This window comes from Vespa crabro, chromosome 7 (genome assembly GCF_910589235.1).
Source record: "Vespa crabro chromosome 7, iyVesCrab1.2, whole genome shotgun sequence".
NCBI lineage: Eukaryota > Metazoa > Arthropoda > Insecta > Hymenoptera > Vespidae > Vespa > Vespa crabro.
The window spans coordinates 9,155,483-9,173,837 of record NC_060961.1 but is presented as its reverse complement, the minus strand read 5'-3'; the positions used below and the strand labels follow the sequence as shown (position 1 = coordinate 9,173,837).

The 18,355-nt window shown below is 25.9% G+C and overlaps 7 protein-coding genes across 12 annotated transcripts; 3 read left to right on the top strand and 4 right to left on the bottom strand.

Moving 5' to 3' along the window:
- Window positions 1-676: 676 nt before the first annotated feature.
- On the bottom strand, window positions 677-1,412 carry LOC124425532. The gene is made up of 2 exons (XM_046965987.1): window positions 874-1,412; window positions 677-787 (listed from the first exon to the last, which is right to left on the bottom strand). Exons 1-2 carry the CDS (start codon window positions 1,277-1,279, stop codon window positions 735-737), a joined length of 459 nt encoding a protein of 152 aa, XP_046821943.1. The 5' UTR covers window positions 1,280-1,412; the 3' UTR covers window positions 677-734.
- A 93-nt stretch (window positions 1,413-1,505) lies between these two features.
- On the top strand, window positions 1,506-3,834 carry LOC124425531 (beta-1,3-galactosyltransferase brn). The gene is made up of 2 exons (XM_046965986.1): window positions 1,506-2,016; window positions 2,093-3,834. Exon 2 carries the CDS (start codon window positions 2,182-2,184, stop codon window positions 3,661-3,663), a length of 1,482 nt encoding a protein of 493 aa, XP_046821942.1. The 5' UTR covers window positions 1,506-2,016; window positions 2,093-2,181; the 3' UTR covers window positions 3,664-3,834.
- A 528-nt stretch (window positions 3,835-4,362) lies between these two features.
- On the bottom strand, window positions 4,363-5,582 carry LOC124425533 (Sjoegren syndrome nuclear autoantigen 1 homolog). Its single transcript, XM_046965988.1, has 4 exons — window positions 5,408-5,582; window positions 5,019-5,078; window positions 4,637-4,836; window positions 4,363-4,532 (listed from the first exon to the last, which is right to left on the bottom strand). The coding sequence occupies exons 2-4, from the start codon at window positions 5,068-5,070 to the stop codon at window positions 4,437-4,439; spliced, it is 348 nt and encodes a 115-aa protein (XP_046821944.1). The 5' UTR covers window positions 5,071-5,078; window positions 5,408-5,582; the 3' UTR covers window positions 4,363-4,436.
- A 2,128-nt stretch (window positions 5,583-7,710) lies between these two features.
- LOC124425478 lies at window positions 7,711-11,734 on the top strand. Of its 2 annotated transcripts, none has more exons than XM_046965846.1 (5): window positions 7,711-7,757; window positions 7,834-8,083; window positions 8,146-8,360; window positions 8,443-8,718; window positions 8,789-11,734. In XM_046965846.1, exons 2-5 carry the CDS (start codon window positions 7,946-7,948, stop codon window positions 9,051-9,053), a joined length of 894 nt encoding a protein of 297 aa, XP_046821802.1. In that variant the 5' UTR covers window positions 7,711-7,757; window positions 7,834-7,945; the 3' UTR covers window positions 9,054-11,734. The 2 variants fall into 2 exon arrangements, with proteins under 2 accessions (XP_046821802.1, XP_046821803.1); XM_046965847.1 differs by lacking the exon at window positions 7,711-7,757 and having other exon boundaries at window positions 7,813-8,083; window positions 8,443-8,567; window positions 8,688-8,718.
- Window positions 8,809-12,972, bottom strand: LOC124425479 (transmembrane protein 223). 3 transcript variants are annotated; one of them, XM_046965849.1, is made up of 6 exons: window positions 12,681-12,972; window positions 12,309-12,601; window positions 12,072-12,214; window positions 9,845-11,589; window positions 9,392-9,697; window positions 8,809-8,964 (listed from the first exon to the last, which is right to left on the bottom strand). In XM_046965849.1, the coding sequence occupies exons 1-4, from the start codon at window positions 12,812-12,814 to the stop codon at window positions 11,536-11,538; spliced, it is 624 nt and encodes a 207-aa protein (XP_046821805.1). In that variant the 5' UTR covers window positions 12,815-12,972; the 3' UTR covers window positions 8,809-8,964; window positions 9,392-9,697; window positions 9,845-11,535. The 3 variants fall into 3 exon arrangements, with proteins under 3 accessions (XP_046821805.1, XP_046821807.1, XP_046821804.1); XM_046965851.1 differs by lacking the exon at window positions 9,845-11,589; XM_046965848.1 differs by lacking the exons at window positions 8,809-8,964; window positions 9,392-9,697; window positions 9,845-11,589 and adding an exon at window positions 11,787-11,974.
- A 630-nt stretch (window positions 12,973-13,602) lies between these two features.
- Window positions 13,603-14,599, top strand: LOC124425537 (ATP-dependent Clp protease proteolytic subunit). Its single transcript, XM_046965996.1, has 4 exons — window positions 13,603-13,655; window positions 13,732-13,866; window positions 13,968-14,358; window positions 14,426-14,599. Exons 1-4 carry the CDS (start codon window positions 13,620-13,622, stop codon window positions 14,575-14,577), a joined length of 714 nt encoding a protein of 237 aa, XP_046821952.1. The 5' UTR covers window positions 13,603-13,619; the 3' UTR covers window positions 14,578-14,599.
- A 492-nt stretch (window positions 14,600-15,091) lies between these two features.
- Window positions 15,092-18,027, bottom strand: LOC124425536 (protein limb expression 1 homolog). 3 transcript variants are annotated; one of them, XM_046965994.1, is made up of 6 exons: window positions 17,876-18,021; window positions 17,225-17,390; window positions 17,030-17,139; window positions 16,604-16,789; window positions 16,135-16,481; window positions 15,092-15,866 (listed from the first exon to the last, which is right to left on the bottom strand). In XM_046965994.1, exons 4-6 carry the CDS (start codon window positions 16,758-16,760, stop codon window positions 15,462-15,464), a joined length of 909 nt encoding a protein of 302 aa, XP_046821950.1. In that variant the 5' UTR covers window positions 16,761-16,789; window positions 17,030-17,139; window positions 17,225-17,390; window positions 17,876-18,021; the 3' UTR covers window positions 15,092-15,461. The 3 variants fall into 3 exon arrangements, with proteins under 3 accessions (XP_046821950.1, XP_046821951.1, XP_046821949.1); XM_046965995.1 differs by having other exon boundaries at window positions 16,135-16,469; window positions 17,030-17,390; window positions 17,876-18,027; XM_046965993.1 differs by having other exon boundaries at window positions 17,030-17,390.
- Between the last annotated feature and the right edge of the window lie 328 nt (window positions 18,028-18,355).

Sequence of the window (18,355 nt, the reverse complement as noted above, 5' to 3'; positions counted from 1 at the left end):
AATATATTATATACATATATATTACTCATTTTTTAATTTTGCTACAAAATGATATCGAAAAAAGAACGAACAACTAAAAATATATATTAGTATTACTGAAGTGATAAAGCAAAACTAATTGATAAAAGAGATATTTCTACTTTTTATGATTTGTTAGATATATTTTAAATACATTGTTTTCTACATTTGTATCAATCAATAATTTATTAGTAAATATTTCAAAAATGAATTGATCTATACTATAATAATTATTAATTTAAAATATGTAATACACATTATTCGATATATATATTTGTCATAAAATATATATCGTATTTTTTTAATACTACTGTGGACAGATAAAAAGTATACATTAAGAATAATGCTTATTTACTTTCGAATTTAGACTCATATATCAATGTTTTAGTTCTGTTTTTGTTTCTATAAAAATATAAACTATTAACTAAAACTATAAAACCTATGAACTACTAAAATTAATACCTTGTGATTAAATCTAAAATTATACGAATTTTTGTATTCTGCTTAAATATATTTTTTAATAAAATATTTCAGAAATATTCTTTTTTTTTATTAAAATTTACATTTCTACTTCAACTATAAATTTCATTTGTCGAAATAAAAAATAAAGGATATATTTTTACAATAATAAATACAAGAATATGTTGGGGAAATAAATTAGAAATTAAATTTTGAATATATAATTTCTTCAAAAATCAATATTAAAATACGTATTTTTATATTTTTTCCATCATTTTACGTTTTACCTTACGATCTTTACGCCATGTTTCTAAATTAATAATTGAAATTGATCAAATTTTTCCTCTAGATTACTATTTGTTAGGAAAAAAATCTCAATAAAAGAATAAGTTTTACCTTTACGTTTCGCTATTTCGACATTTTTACTTATTTCAAAATTATATTGGTATTGTCTTTCACGAGCCAAAATGTCTCGAGCAAGTGCAATTTCATCTTCTAAATACCAACGCAATGGTTTACGACAACGTTTGCAATTACCAAGAAAAGGTATACCCTTTGTTCTAGACATAATACGTTGAATCGGAAAAGGTAATCGAGAGACATCTTGAATACGAAATTTTAAACTTGGACCACCACTTCCAACGACTACATCAGTCAAAGAGCCTTTAAAAGGTGATGGCCGTTTATTATAAAGAGTTTGAGGATCTAAATTTCTCTTATTGCAACAAAATCCGAAAGGTTTCTTCTCGATAATATTATCTTTTGATACTGTCGGTGTCCTTTTTTGAAAAGATTTCTTCATTTTCTTTTTCTTTTTTTAATGCAAACTTCTTTTAATAATAAGTAGTAAAATTCATAGTGCAAAAAACATTACCAATTTTGTAACAACTTTAATTGAATTTCGCGCCTTTTAAGAAATTTTTAAAAATTTATAATAACTATTTTCTTTTCTAATAATGTAATCTAAAAAAAATATTGAATTGACATAAACTTATGTTATAATTATAAATGTTCAATTTATAAATAACTTTTTTACATAGCTTAACTTGAACTAAATTCGAGAATCGAAATTACATATTATCGATTTAAGATATATATTTTAATATTCAATTCGATTGTAATACAATTAATATATAATTCGATTAATATCTGTTCTAAAAAATTTTTAATAAAAAACAATAAAGAATTTATTTGGTGATGTGTTCAATAATATTAAAAAAATTAATGCAAAATTGTGTACATGAAAAAGGTTATATTGTCATTCTTAATCGGTATCAATGGGTGTCAACGAAATTATTGTTTTCAAATATTCTGATCGGCTCACGTGGAATATCAATACATTAGTGCCATTTATAGATAGAAAATATTATAAAATTCCTACACACACTACTATAGTTTCAATTAAAAACTTATCCATTATTAATCAAATATATTTCAGCAGACAAACATCAGGAATACAATAATCAAATGAATCATCACTATGTTATTGCTTATTATTTGATTGTAACTTATAGATCATTGCTTTGTAAAATCAGAATTGTAAGTATTTACTATTTTCTTACAACTTATAAAAGAAACAAATATATTAACAGAATTATTTTAATTCTTTTTATAGATATGTTACTTTACAAACAACGAAGACTAATAGTAGCTGATATAATATAATATGTAAGAATTTTCTTTTAAAATCAGAACTGTAACAAAATGTATTGTTTATTACGTCCTTGTTATCGTGCGAGCTTCAAGCTCATATCAAAGTTCAACTTTAAATATATTATTCTTTCTATTAGTTTTATTATGCTCTTAAATTATTTTGGAGCATTTACTCACATGTTTGAAGTTACCTATGATAAACATTTTGTTTATCCTTATAATGGTGATATACATGACTTTGTAAATGCATTAAGATATAATCAGAAACCTGCTGTTGATCCAATCAATGTATATAATTATTCTTTTTTATATAATAGTGAAGAAAAATGTATAGAAACTGAGCATAGTAAGTTTCGTGTAGTATACATAATTAAATCAGCTGTACAGAATTTTGATAGAAGGATAGCGATACGAAATTCATGGGGATTTGAAAAAAGGTTTTTCGATGTTCCATCAAGAACAGTTTTCCTATTAGGTATTCTTCAAGACAATGAAAAACTACAAGCTAAAATAAAACTTGAAGCAACGAAATACAAAGACATTGTGCAAGCAAATTTTATAGATACATATTATAATAACACCATAAAAACAATGATGGGTTTTAAATGGGCAGTAAAATACTGCTCTAATTCCAAATTTTATATGTTTGTTGATGATGATATGTATGTTTCAGTCAAAAATGTTTTAAGATTTATAAGAAATCCCACTAATTATCCAGATTATTTAAAAGAACCAAAAAAAATTTCTCAGAAAAGAGAAATAAGATACCCATATGTACCGAAAATAAATTTGTCATATATATCAAATTTATTGAACAAAGAGAACAAAATGAATTATCTAAATACAGAATATACATCTGATACAAATACCTATGTTAAAGAAGAGTTGCCTTCCAATGCAGAATTAGTACAGTTGTCTGAAGTTTCTTTTCCTACTCAGGAAAATATTAATAATCAAAACTATAGTATAGAAAATCAACTAACTACAATTTTAAATAATAATAGCAAAGATACTCAAAATGTATTTACAAAAGTAAATAACAATGTAAATGAGAAAAGAATCTTTCAAAATATATCATCATATATTTATAATGAAACAGAATCATCAATTCGTAAGAAAAGACAAATATTTGATTTTGAACTTCCCGAAGATGTCAGATTATTTGCAGGTTTTGTGTTTGTTTCTTCTCCGCATCGTCACAAATCATCGAAGTGGTATGTTTCATTGGAAGAATATCCTTATCATTTATGGCCACCATATGTTACTGCTGGTGCATATATAATTTCACAAGAAGCTCTCTTGGATATGTATTATACCAGTTTTTATACAAAACATTTCAAATTCGATGATATTTTTTTGGGTCTAGTAGCTAAAAAAGCTGACATAGAACCATTTCATTGTGAAGAATTTCATTTTTATAAAAAAGATTATACAAAATTCAATTACAAATATGTAATTACTTCTCATGGATATGGAGATCCTAATGAATTATTACAAGTTTGGAACGAACAAAAAGCTCTTGGAAATGCATAAACTATATATAAAATATATAATGTTACAAGGGATGTAAAAATAATTTAATTTGATTTAATTTAATATTATCATTTTCATTAAAAAAGACATTTCTTACTATTGTTTGAAATATTAATCTGTATTAATTATATATTCCTCTACTTGTCAGTACAAATAAAACAGAGACAAAAATATTAACGTTTAAACAAATTATGTTTTACTATTATTATATTGTAGATCACACTTAATATAATTACAAAGAACGAAGTATTAAGTATGATACAAGTAGTATTATTACAGAAATTTTTACAAATATAAAATATACTTATAAATGAATCTACAATCTTTGGTCAGTCTTTATGTAATACAGAACAATAATCTATAATAGAAAAGTTAAGGCAATACGAATTAGTTTCGATAATTGATTAATATTAGATATAAATTAAAATTTTTAGAAACTATTACATCATCATTATATTCCTAAATACATCTGTTTGCAATTTTTAATAATAAAAAAATATTCCTATGAAAATAATGTCTATTTAAATGACCATACACCATACGATAAAATACATATATGTACATTATTGTGTTTATAAATAGATTATGAAAAATTTGTACAATACATTAATATTTCAATATAATGTATAATTACAAAATAATCTATCATCTTATAGAAAATATTTACAATTTTGTACTTGTTATAAACTGGTAGATCAATTTCTTTAATAGATAATATAATGTGAATATTTTAATAAATACATTATAAAAAATTTATTAATATTTTTATTTCATCATTGTCTAAATTGTTGCTTATCCATACTGGCCTTCACTAAATTTGTAGCTTCCCTCTTTATCATATTAAGTAATAATTGCGAACTTTCTAAAATCTAAAATAATGCATACAATGTGCATTATTACACAATAATGCACATATTATTACAAATATATATACAATAATTAATATAGAATGCTACAAATAAATATAACTTACTTTCATATATGCTGTTTCTGTATCTGCAATAGTTCTATCATATTCATTTCTAACAGCTACTCTTTTAGCAAGACTATCATTTAATCTTGTAAGTTTATGCGACATTTTCTCTATTTCTCTCTGCAGATTGTTTTTTTCTTCTTCTTGCGCTTCAATTTGTGTTTGTAATTCTGCTCGTCTCAACTTCATTTCTTCCAAACCTTGAAAAAGTTTCAGAAAAACTGTTGAAAAAATTTGACAGATATATTACAAATACCAAATATTAATGATATTTTATAGAAATGTACCCCTTTAATGAAGTATACATTAACAGATCTATACAAACCTGACTATAGAAGAAAAATAAATAATATATATACAATTCTAATAAAAAATAACTTACATTTTACTAATTCTTGATTATATGTTTGCAGCGCAGCACCGTGCTGGGACATCTTACATCCTTCATTCACATAAAAATCTAATTAATGCATATAGGAAGTACAACAAAAATTTTTTCTGTTAAATCAAAAAGATATTTATCTAAATTTGTTCACGGTAGCAATATCTCTAAGGTTAGCAAATTTGATGTTTAATTTTGGCGCGAAACCAGAAAGAATAACCTAAAACTTCCGTAAATAAAAGATAATCATTCTTTAATTTAATATTCTATAAGAAATAGTTTCAATAAAATATGTTATACAAGTTTTTATAAATTTTGTTTTTAATAAAATATTTTATATTTTAATAATAAATATGATATTATTATAATCAATTTTGTAAATGACTTACATGATATATTTATACTGTAATAGCTACCAAAGAATTCAAATAACAAAATTCTTTAACAAATACATTTAACAGAATTATTATATTATTAAATAATATATATAAACTAAATTATTTAATAAAAAAATATGAATAGCCACAAACGAAAGACATTAGCATCTCAAGCGTATATAGTCTATAAAACACAATCCTTTCTCGAATAAGTTCCTACCAATAGAAACACGTAACGTTTATATAAATTTGTTTGATTGGTTAACAAAAATAATTCCTTATTATTATTGGTCATTTTACTTCGTAAATTAATTTCAAATTATAATAATATAAAACATTTCAAAAAAATAAAAAAATTTATAATAACAATTGAAAAACTGTAGAATTTATATATTTTTAATTTTACTATTAAATTATTTATTTTATAATAAGATTTATCTATAAGTATTTCAAATTTAATATAATAAAAGTTCTGTTAAACTATACACAATGAAAAAATTAAAATATATAAAAATAAATATTTAACATTAATTGCAGAATGATTCTTACATTAAAAACAAATAACTTGAATATGCAATTTGTAAAAATGTTTATTAAACATATAAAAATGTATTGTTATTTAAATATTTATAGATATAAAGAAATTTGGTATTTATTACAATAAAAAATTCAAAATAATATAAAATAATAAGGGATTCAGATATTTTTTAAAAATAACGCATTTTACTAAAAAATTCTTTTAATTAAAAGTTTCTTTTAATTAAACGAAGAAACAAAATAAATACTTTTCCTTTTAATTTCTTTTAGAAATTACAGTATGTTATTCTTTCTTAAAAAAGGATTGTTCATTACGTAGATATTTATTGAATATTATAAACGCGCAAAAGCAGTTGACCTTATCTTACCTTTTAAAGGCGCTGCAGAAGCGCTTTAGAGACTACACCACGATGAATGCACCTTTCGCTTTGACACGCCGTTCTCTCCAGTAGTAGTAGTAGTATAAGAGTCAGCGAAGCGTTTATACACCTTCATTGGCGTTACAGCGTAGTTAACTCGATGTAAACTAATTATTTTATGTCGAATAAGAAAATGTTGAATATAAAAAAACTTTTCTTAGCGAACTCACAATACACGTTTTTCGAATCTATAAGATATCAAACTGCATGAAAATATTATTAATATTTGTGAAAAGGATTTTTGAGTACTTGGAAAACATTTTACCTAGTGCATTCCTATGAAAATAAGGAGATAGGACGTATATTAGATCAAAAGTAAGTTGATGAATAAATTTCGAAGTAAAACATTTTGAAAATACAATAATTTAAAAAAAAATATTACATTTTATTTCTTTTCTTCATTTTCTTTTATTTATAATATATTTATATATACAATATATTTTAGATTACATAAAATAATTATGGAACTTGTTAAAAATTGATACTATCGACTACTACGAATAGAAAGTACAATAAATAATAAACATCTGTTTTATATGAGTCATCTATTAATACTACATATTTTTTTGAATTTTTCTATATTTTTATATTTAGAATTACACATATCTGTGGATGATGTCCAACTATAAATATTCTTTTTATATAAAATTTGTTTTCGATAAAGCAACAAGTGCTTTCATCAAAATTACGATCCAGTAATACGGCGATATGATGTATTGCGCATGCGCAAAGGATTTTGACTCTTACTAAACATAATATTTGTATAAAAATTAATTAGATAAAAAAATATTTTTAGAATGAAAATTGAAAATATTTAAATATTAATAAATGTTATTTAATATTGAAATATTGATATTCAAAAATTTCATTGTATTTTTTACAACAAAATTTTATTTCAATAGTAGTAAAATTTTGTATTGCAACGATAAAATATTGAGAAATTATTTATGATTTTAATATATAATAAATAATAACGATTATAGAAGATTTGTATGATCGCTATTACCTATCGTGAATACCGTACACAACCTTCTTAAATGACATCATCATACTAAATTAGTATTTGATGCATGGATAAAATACAACACATACACCTACATTTAAAAATATGACAAAGTTTTTATGATCATTTTATTTAATTATTTGTTATTATGAAACAAGACAATAATGAAGACATTATGTATTCACGTATTGAAATATAAAACTGAAAGATGTTACTTTCCAGGAATGAATAATAATAATAAATATATATAATCCATTATTATATATAATTCTGATGTAATTTTTTATATAAATTTCTTTTCTTTTAGAATAATAACAAACATATTGTCTAATAAATTAAATCAATTTGCCTCAGGCTTACGATGTTATCAAAATAATTTATATATTCTGCATTAATATTAACAGTGAGTATTTTTTATTTACTCACTTAAGAGAATATTTAAATATCAAAATTTGTCTTTATATTCTCTTTTACGTTAGGATTGGTCATACTTTTTATTATACTTTTGGTTTCTGCTAAATGGGAAGAAAAAATTGATAAATCGATTTATAAAAGTAAAAGTTATTGAAAAACTCGATATAAAAGATCAACATGACTCATACATCAAGATATTTAAGTTACCATGGCAGTATGAATCGTGATTATTTGACAGATGAAGAAGAAAGTCAGCGAGCTCCTTCGGATCGTACTATGTCAGAGTACATTGTGGCCAATGATCACACTACAATGGTAATTTTATATGTAACTATAATTTTTGGGTTGAAATAAAAAGATTATATACATTTTTATAGGTGAAACCAGTTATACCGACAAGAAAAAATCGTAAGGAAAAGTATGATCAAGGTGAAGAGAGAAGATCGCAAAGTGCACAAAATGGTCATGGATCTGTACTTTCTGGTCCATCTCGATATCCATTTAATAAAAGTGCATCACATGGCAGTATCTGTGACAATGGTTCAGATATATATGTTACAAGTGCTGCTTATAGAACAACTTCAGAAATAAGGTTTTATATTAATTATATTAATTGTAATGAATATCAAAGTAGAGATAATAGTACTATGGATAAAATTATTCTTTGTCATTAGCCGTGGATCTCACCATAGCCTTGCACCAAGCTCTAGAATGGATAATCGAGCTTCTAGTCACTATAGTTATGGTTCTGGAAGATCGGGAATATCAACAGTTAAGACGCAAACTTCAAGAAAAGATGGTATTATTATAGAAACTATGTCGACACCTAATCCTTTTTGCCCGAATACAAAAGGAATCTGTTGTCTCATGTTACTTTTGAATCTTGGTTTAATCCTTGTAACTTTGGGTTTTGTTATAGTGATACAATTCTTTCAACCATTGATTGTATGGTAAGCAAATCATTGTACGTATATATTTTTAATTACGCATCTGTGTAATAATGCAGCATATTTTTTCTAGGATTTTAGGTATAGTTTTTCTTGTTTTTGGATTCTTAACATTGATAGGAAGCCTTGTATATTGTGTACATGTATTCAGAAATGCTAATCATCCACATGATATAAATCCAGAAGATCTCTACTGGACACGTTATTGGCAAAAACAAGTTGGATCAGCACCTGAAGTCTTTTATAAAGCTGAAGACAAATATCAAGAAGATGGATATAGTGATCACTATAGTAAATATTCAGGTAAATACTATGATAGACATAGTCAGAAACATTAAATATTTGAAAAACTATTAAATAACAATAATACATATATATGATAATACAATATATATAATGCATATATATTGAAAGAAAAACCAAATAATTATGTATAATTTCATAAATAACAATTAATCAATTAAAATTTGTTAATACTGGTGCAATAAAACATGATACTTTCTACACATACTTCTGCATGCTGATATTGTTAATAATAAAGTATAGATGCATCAGAAATTTTTATACATTTCTTATACTTAAAATATTTTATTTATTTTGTATTTGTATTTCTTAAAATATACTGATAAAAATATAACTACTACATCAAAGATTATTGATTAAGGCTGTTCACTACCTTTTGTTCAAAGCGTGTATGACTTCAACGATAGGTATGGAGAAAATATGAATTACGAATACAAACGGAGAATGCTGTTCCCACCGTGCGTCTATTGTATCGGTGTATAAGTTTATGAGTTATTTCTCTTTTACGCACAATAACAACTGGTTTCGTGTAGGTTAGAGTAAGTAGTTTGGTAGATTATTAATTTTGAAAAAATAATCAACAAATGTATATATTTTGTATGCATTTGTCATCAAACAAAATTATACTGTGTTGTGTCCTATCTAGCACAGATCATTGCGAAATTCACGTCAGCCATCACTGGAGAAAATAAATATAAAAGATTAAATATCAATACCTTACTATATTATCAAATAAGGAAAAAAAAGTAAATTAATTCATTATTTTTGTTTACATCGATACAATAAAAAAAGCCACCGGAATCATATTTTTTAACCTCGAACTTACAATTCCTTAATTACGAATCCTATACGCTTGCCAATGTGCTACACATTGCTTATACAATTTCTCTCTTTTTAATCTATAAAATTTAAAAGAAACTACAAATTTTTCAAAATTTAACAATGTTTTAGAAACTCAGATCCCTTGATATAAACATGTCATAAACTTGACAATACATGTCATTGGACATGTATTTCTTTATTTTGACCATAGAATTATCTGATCAAAGCTTATTAAAATGATCGAGTAAGTTACCGTAACTTTTCCGTGCGAGCATCGAGAAACTCATTTCTTTGCGTTTGGAAATGTTCAAAAAATCTATTTACACATACAACCAAACAGGTAATCGCTACTTCATGGAACATACACCATTCAAGCGTGATATGAAAATCAGTAGTGGATGTACGAGCTTCTTCTTTTTCGCCACATATTTCAAGGAGCGCCGTAGTACTAAACTTTTTCTTCACGAAAAATGTCAAAAACAGCATTTACGTCATCAATGAACAGAAGTAATTTTTGACCAATTTTGATGGAGAATTTCAATTTTTATTTGTATATAAACTATTCTCAAAAAATACCATTTTTTAACATGATTTTTTTCAAAGAAAATATATCTTTTCCAAAACTCCGCAAGAACAATTCAAACAGATTAAACCTTCCTCTTAAAAATGAAACCTTATTCATTAAAATCGGTTAAGAATTACGCCTGTTCTCATTGATAACGTAAGCCATTAAAAAAAAACAAGTGTAATGAACAGCCTTAATGTATTATTATTAGGGAAATAAGTTTCTTCGTATTCTCCCGGTATATGATATTACGATCGTATAACTGATGATATTAATCAAATTTGATAATTATATGTATTTGCAATTATCAATATATGTGTTGCAAGGTGACATCATTAAGTATTTTTAGAAAGATTATAATATATTCATTTATTTATTTTAAATTTATTACGTTTTGAAAATAAGTGGAAGCAAAGAAGAAATTCAATAAATTTTGAAATTTTATTACAAAAAAAGAAAGAATACAATTTAGGATGCTAAAAAAATTTTTGATGTTTATGAACTTGATGCAGTATCAGTATGACTGGTACAAAGCTGGTTCAAGAGTTTTCAATTTAGAAATTTTGATATAAGTGATGTACCTCGCTTTGGTCGGCCAATGATTGAAAAAGTCTATGAAATCATGAAAAAAATTGAGTAAGACCGGCACATTAACAGTTCTAATGTCGATAAACAACTAAACATTGACCACAAAACAGTTTTAAATCATTCGAAGAAGACGGCCATATGATTTAACAATGAAAAATTTAATGGATCGAATTAACATCTGAGAATCGTTATTAAAACCGGACCATTTTTGAATCAGCTTGTTACGGACGAGGAAAAATGGATCACGTACGATAATAATGTACGAAAAAAATCATGGTTGAAGGAAAGTGAAGCTCCGCAGGTGGTGGCACAGCCAGGCCAAACTATTGATTCTAATCTCTATTGTTAATAATAGATCATGCCAAGCAATCGAGATAAAACGACTAAAATTGATCAATAGGAAAGATATTATCTTCCATCACGACAATGATAGATCACACACATGATCTATCATTGGTGATCCATAAAAAATTGAGAGAACTTGGCTGGAGAATTTCAATGAATCCACTGTATTTGCACCCTGACCTTGCACTGTCAGACTATTATTTGTTTTGGTCTTTGGCAAATTCCCTTAGTGGTGTAAAGTCAAAATGTGCCTGTGAAAATCAATTATTGGAGTTTTTTGTCAATTAAGCACATAAGTTCTAAAACCATGGGATTATGATTTTACCAAAAATGGCAAAAAATAATCGATCAAAACGGCACATATTTAGTGTAATAAACTTTATTTGATATATAAAAGGAACTTCTTTTACTTTTGCATTAAAATACGAAGAGACTTTTCCCCAATCCATTATAATTTTCATAAAAATTTTATTGTCATTATCTATTATACTATTTTTGATATACAACCACACGATCAAACAGATCCCCATTTATATATGTACCACGTTTATCAATTAAAAAATACATCTTATAAGGTTCTATTTTAATAGATGTATATATTCCTCTTTTATCAGTTCTAGATTGTGTGCTATATACCTTAAAAATATCGAATATTATTGATACTTTTTTATATATAAATATATGCATCAAGTATAGACAATTATTAATTATTTTTTATAGGATTTATTCTTACCTTTTCTATAGGAACAGTTATAGTATTTCTGCTTTTTAGTAGATGATTAGTAATAAAGCTAATATGTTTGCCTCCTTTATGTAAGATTATATACTTGACCATACGTGAACTAAAAAACCATGCTAATCCATAGAAAAGTGGTCCTAAAATAAATAAATATAATTTGCCATTTTCAATAATAGATCATATATGTATAAATTTATTGCATCTTTTGGATTTAATAATTGTCATACATACCTGAGAATGTCGTTAAAAAGAAAATTGAAAGAATAGGATAATTATCCCCCAAAAATTGTTTAAACGGTATAGTCTTTAAATTACGATATAAATCTCCATACCAATAATAAAATAAATATAACCAAGCAAATATGTTACATAGACCAAATATGTGAACGAACATATATTTGCCTCTTTCATTCTTATACAAAATAACATTATTTGCTAGATTAGTCTTTATATCCCATGATTGTGTTTGGTTATGTCGTATTATTAAATTTGATGTCCATAATTGTCCTTTTACATTATTTATTCTATAGGTAAATATAATTTCAATAATGTAATAAGTTATAAGTCAATAATAATTAATCTAAATAACAAACTTTTAAATACCTTGATTTCTCAAATATTTTACGTAATAATAAACTAGATTTATACACCATGCGTTTTTGTGAAAGTATATGAGATGATTTTAATGAATTTATCAATAATTTAGTAATTGAATTACTTTTGGTAAATAATAACATTGTTCTACGTAGTATCGGTGCACAATCCCATATATATGTTATGTATAATTCTCATATATATATATATATATATCATATATACACAACACACACACAATGTGTAATTAAAGTAATTAAAAAGCACAATTAAATATTATTTCATTCCAGTTTTATTATAAATTTATATTAATTTGATATAAAAATCTTTTCAATCCCAGCATCTATTTTAATTTATAAATTGCATAACATTTGATAATATTGCCATCTACTAAATTTTATAGTCTACATTACTTATATAGTAAAACTGTTTTATCTCTTTTAAGAATGAAATATTTAAATATTATTAAATTATAATTTATAGCAGGAATGTAAAATATTTTTGAAAAAAATGCTTAATAAAATACACATAATTCAGTTTTGTCAGTTATAATAATACAACATATTACTTATTTATGACCTACGATTGGTAATACATCTTTGTCTGTTACCGACTACACTCTTCTAATAATATTTTTATAACAATACGAACTATTCAAAACATAACCTAAAAAATCAGATCATTCATTTCTATGCCATTTTTCTATATTGTTTATTCTATTATTGTTTATCAAATAATTTCAATTTAACGTTGTGTTAAAAACGTTTCGTTATTAAAGGTAATATTTTCTGTAATAAATTTGTTGTGCTCGATGTTATGAGTTATTAAAATGTAGGTATTTAAAATTTATTTTTTAGGTTTAGTGTATTCAATATTAATATAATATAACTAATGAACTTAATTGACGATTATAAATAAAAAAAATTATTAATAAATAAACTTGTGGAAATGTTGCAAAAAATAAATAGCTTATTACGGATTACTGTACGTATTTACTATAAAAGTCTTTAAAATAGTAAGAAAAAGTAGAATAAATTTAACTGGTGTATTTTTAAAATAGGGTTATGGTCAAAAACTAAGCACACGTTATTTAAATTTTGTACCTGTCGTGGTTGAACAAAGTGGAAGAGGAGAACGTGCATATGATATTTATTCTCGTCTTTTAAAAGAGCGAATAATATGTCTTATGGGTCCGGTAATGTTTATTTCTGATTATAGAACATATATACAAACATACGATTATTATAATTCCTATTTGTAGTTTAATAAAAACTGATCTATCTCTTTTTTTAATAGATTACAGATAATGTTTCCTCAGTGGTTATAGCTCAATTACTTTTTCTTCAATCGGAAAGTAGTAAAAATCCTATTCATATGTACATTAATTCACCTGGCGGAAGTGTAACAGCAGGACTGGGTATTTATGATACTATGCAATATGTCCTACCACCTGTTGCAACTTGGTGCGTAGGACAAGCATGTTCAATGGCGAGCTTACTTTTAGCTGCTGGAGCAAAGGGCATGAGACATTCGTTACCTAATGCTAGAATTATGACTCATCAACCATCTGGTGGAGTATCTGGTCAAGCTACAGATATTCAAATTCAAGCCCAAGAAATATTAAAACTTAAAAAACAAATTAATAAATTATATGTCAAACATACTGGATTGGATTTAGAAAAAATAGGTAGCTTAAATATAATAATTTCATTTATAGTTTTGGTTTTTGTAATTAATGTCATTATTTATATTAGAACGCAGTATGGAAAGAGATAATTTCATGAGTCCTTCTCAGGCTAAGGAATTTGGAATAATAGATAAGGTACTTGCACATCCTTTACAAGAGGAAGAAGAAAATCCATCTTTGACAACAATGTCAGAGGAAACTGTAAATGCTACTATATAAACTTAATATTATTTTAATTAAATTGGAGGCGTATATGAACACTATAACTTTATATTTAAAAAAATGAATTTATCAATATTTAATAATAATAATAATAATAATAATAATAATAATAATAATAATAATAATAATAATAATATTAATAATAATAAAATATCATTGAAACAATTATAGATATACTATGTCGTATTCACTTATTTTCAGGCACAAAGAAAATGTCTTCATTTTATATGAGTTTCATATATTTATGGACATATTCGATTTCGCATACTAGCTACATTATATAAAAATATTTAAAAAGATACTTCTATCTCTTTGAACTTTAATATATATATATATATATATATATCCCTTATACGTGTATGTTTTTTTACATTATCACACACGGCATGTAAGATAAGCGCAATATGTATTCAAGCATATATAAATGAAATATATATATATATATATATATATATATATATATATATATATATACATCAAATTATTTATAAAAAAAAATAATACAAAAAAATGGAAGACAAATTTATGTATTTAAAACGTTTACGTATGTAGTGCGTTAAACATCTACAATATTTCTGCTTCAATTGATTTCTATATAGATTAAGTACTTAGAATACCATGGGCACACATTTCACTGAATTTTTAAATTCCTTTGAAAGTGTATTATCACAAAATTCTGTGTAACATATTTCTTATAAAAAAAAATATATTGATAAAACAAAATTGTCTAATGATGAAAAGTGAATAACAAATGAAGAGTGAATCACTATTTTTGAAAATTCGATCTTTACAAGGCACAGGAATTGCTTATCTTTTTAAATGATCCAATTTTCAAAAAACCAGTCTCATAAAGTCTTAAAAAGTATGTTACCTCAAATAATTCATTGAGGACAAACTTGAGCATGAGCCAACATTAGTATATCTTTTTTTTCCTTTGGAAATCTAAGTTCGCGTCCTGCTAAACGCGCCGTTTCGAGTTCTCTTTCCGCTAAAGCTAATTCCATTGCAACAACCCCACCACCACTTTCGTGTTCTCTGGCAACCCAATCAAGTGCCATTTGACTACGCATGTCATCATCTAATGCACGGTGACTATAATGCGCTACTACTTCTTGTCTACTACACTGTCTTTCTCGCATAGCTTTCAATGAACCATTCCAATGAAGTAACTGAAAAACTGTCATAAGTTCTTGAAATTCTAACATTGTTCTCCCACGATTACATTCTAACATAAAACGGAATGCACCAATTCCAGTATTTGGATCTTCTTTATCATCACCATTTCCCTAAAAATACATTCAATCTTAGATATATTTTTATCTATATTATTATTATTACATATATATGTAACCTTTGCATTCGAATGACTCACATTTCTATTCACTAGGTCGAATGTCGTCGTAAAAGTGGCAAAAATAATTTCAATTAAATAAAAATAAAATAGTCACATTGAAAAAAAAACCTAATGATGATATAGATAATGAAATCATTTTTTGTCGCCTTTGCGGCAACATTCGACCACAAAGTGTTAATATTTCACACATAAGAAATTACTTGAGTTTGATTGCTAACACCATTAGGCGTAGTCGAAGGTTTTGCAAAACTTGCTCTTGCTTCAGCTACAGCTTTCTCTATGAAATCATCTGTAATTTTTCGTGATGGATGTTCATTGAACACTGAATTCATCAATGCTATTTTTGCCGCTGATCTACGTGCTTCAGCTTTTGTGGGACAATTTTGAAAACTTCCAAAACAAGATCCTCCAGGAAGGGTCACATAGCAAACATATGGTGGACTAGCACCTGGGACGGATTCGTAAATTACTAATGCTCCATTTCTTAATTCTGTGCCTCTGCTTTGCTTCATTTGCCAGAATTCTTGCAGCGCCTCTACCACATTCACTAAATATATTATAATGTTATAAGTGTATCATACAAATTTTATAACATGAATAATTATTTTATACAATTTAAATTATATTTCTTCTTTATAGAATGAAAAAATTAATAAAAAAATAACACACCTCTTCCATAACCCTGAGTATGTTTAGCAAAACTATTGACAACTGCGTCTACTGCCTCTCTCAAAACCTGCTTTGCTCTAGCATCCACTAATCCATTCGTTACTCCCATTGTTTCAGGAATACGAGATTTTGTCTTAACTGGCATCATGCCTTGCATTACTTCTCAAAATTACACGTTCATTTACACTGTAAATATGATTATACCTATTATATAACATAACTACATAATATATACCTGAATGTGTAAAATCTTTATGTAAAAAAAAAAGAAAAGATAAACCAAACACAATTTTTTAGAACACTTTTTTACAAAATCCAAAATCGAATTGAAAATCAAATGTCATTCAATCGCATTAAATTATCAGAATATTTTGATATTAGTAAGAAATTCGACATATTTTAACAACACCAACAAAAATTCATTACCGATAAATTTTCGTCACAGGCGAATTAGCGGAAGCAAAATTAGCTCCTGGATTATGCGAAATCTTGTCGTTCTGGATTCTTCCTCTTTTATTTGATCAATTTCTAGTCTTCTAGATGTAGACAATACGATAAAATAACTATCACTGTGTGTGATATCAAACCATCGAAGATCGGGAAGAAATTCAGGAGGCCCACCTGCAGAGATCCCAGAGATGTCCAGGAATTTGCGTAAATTACTTCTCCGATCAAGTGTACTCTTTGCGCCGTGGGATCAAATTGCAAGACACATATAACGCGTTTAATGGCCCCGGACCGCTGACGATTTCCAGAAAACCAGGACCGTATGTATCAATCGTGTACCCTTCAAATATCATTAGTATCGATCGTTCTATTTAAATCGTTTTTCTTTTTCATTTCTTAATTTAACAAAATATTTTACAATGTCATTTATCTATCCTATAGTTTCTTTGTTATTATATAAAAAATGCTTCATAAAAAATAGATATTGTAAAGAAAGAATGTCATTCCTTCAATTTATTATCTGACACATTTCAATTTATTAACAATAACATATATCAAAACTGAACTAACTATAATCCTTATAATAATTATGATTAATCAATATATATATATATATATATATATATAATTTTTAAATGATTTATTTAAGACAGACATCCTATATTTATCCTATATTTAAAAAAAATTATTCAATCTTAGCAAAAATATTTATGTATTTGTTTTAACACGTGATCATGTGTAAAATAGTAGTAGAATGCGAAGTATAATTATCTGTAGATAATTATAGATTATCTTATCGAAATTACAATAAATGAAAGAGCGCACCTAACTGTCATAGTCAGTGGCACGATAGTGTCTTCCTCGTGTTTGCCGTTCGACATTGCACATCGCATTCTTGCATTTCGTCTTTCCCCCTAGAATCCTTTACCCCTCACCATCATCCCCATCCACACCAAATTTCCGTACATACTTGCATCGAACTTGGCATACATGTACGAAATCGTCAAGTAAATACATATTTGCATGTGTGTGTGTTGAGTTGTAAAATGACGTTCACCTATAGTATACAGATAGATGATAAAATCAGTTATAGCTTTAATATTGATCAAAGCGCCACGTAGTAGATGATTTCCTAAATGTTCATGTTTACAATATCGATCGATAAAAATATTTGGATTATCGATATAATAATTTTCGATTTTATCATCAATACTTTTCGATCTTTCATAGTTAGCTTAGTATGAATTAACAGAAAAAAGAAATACTTCTATTTTATAATTTATAAATAATTTTTTAATTTATTAA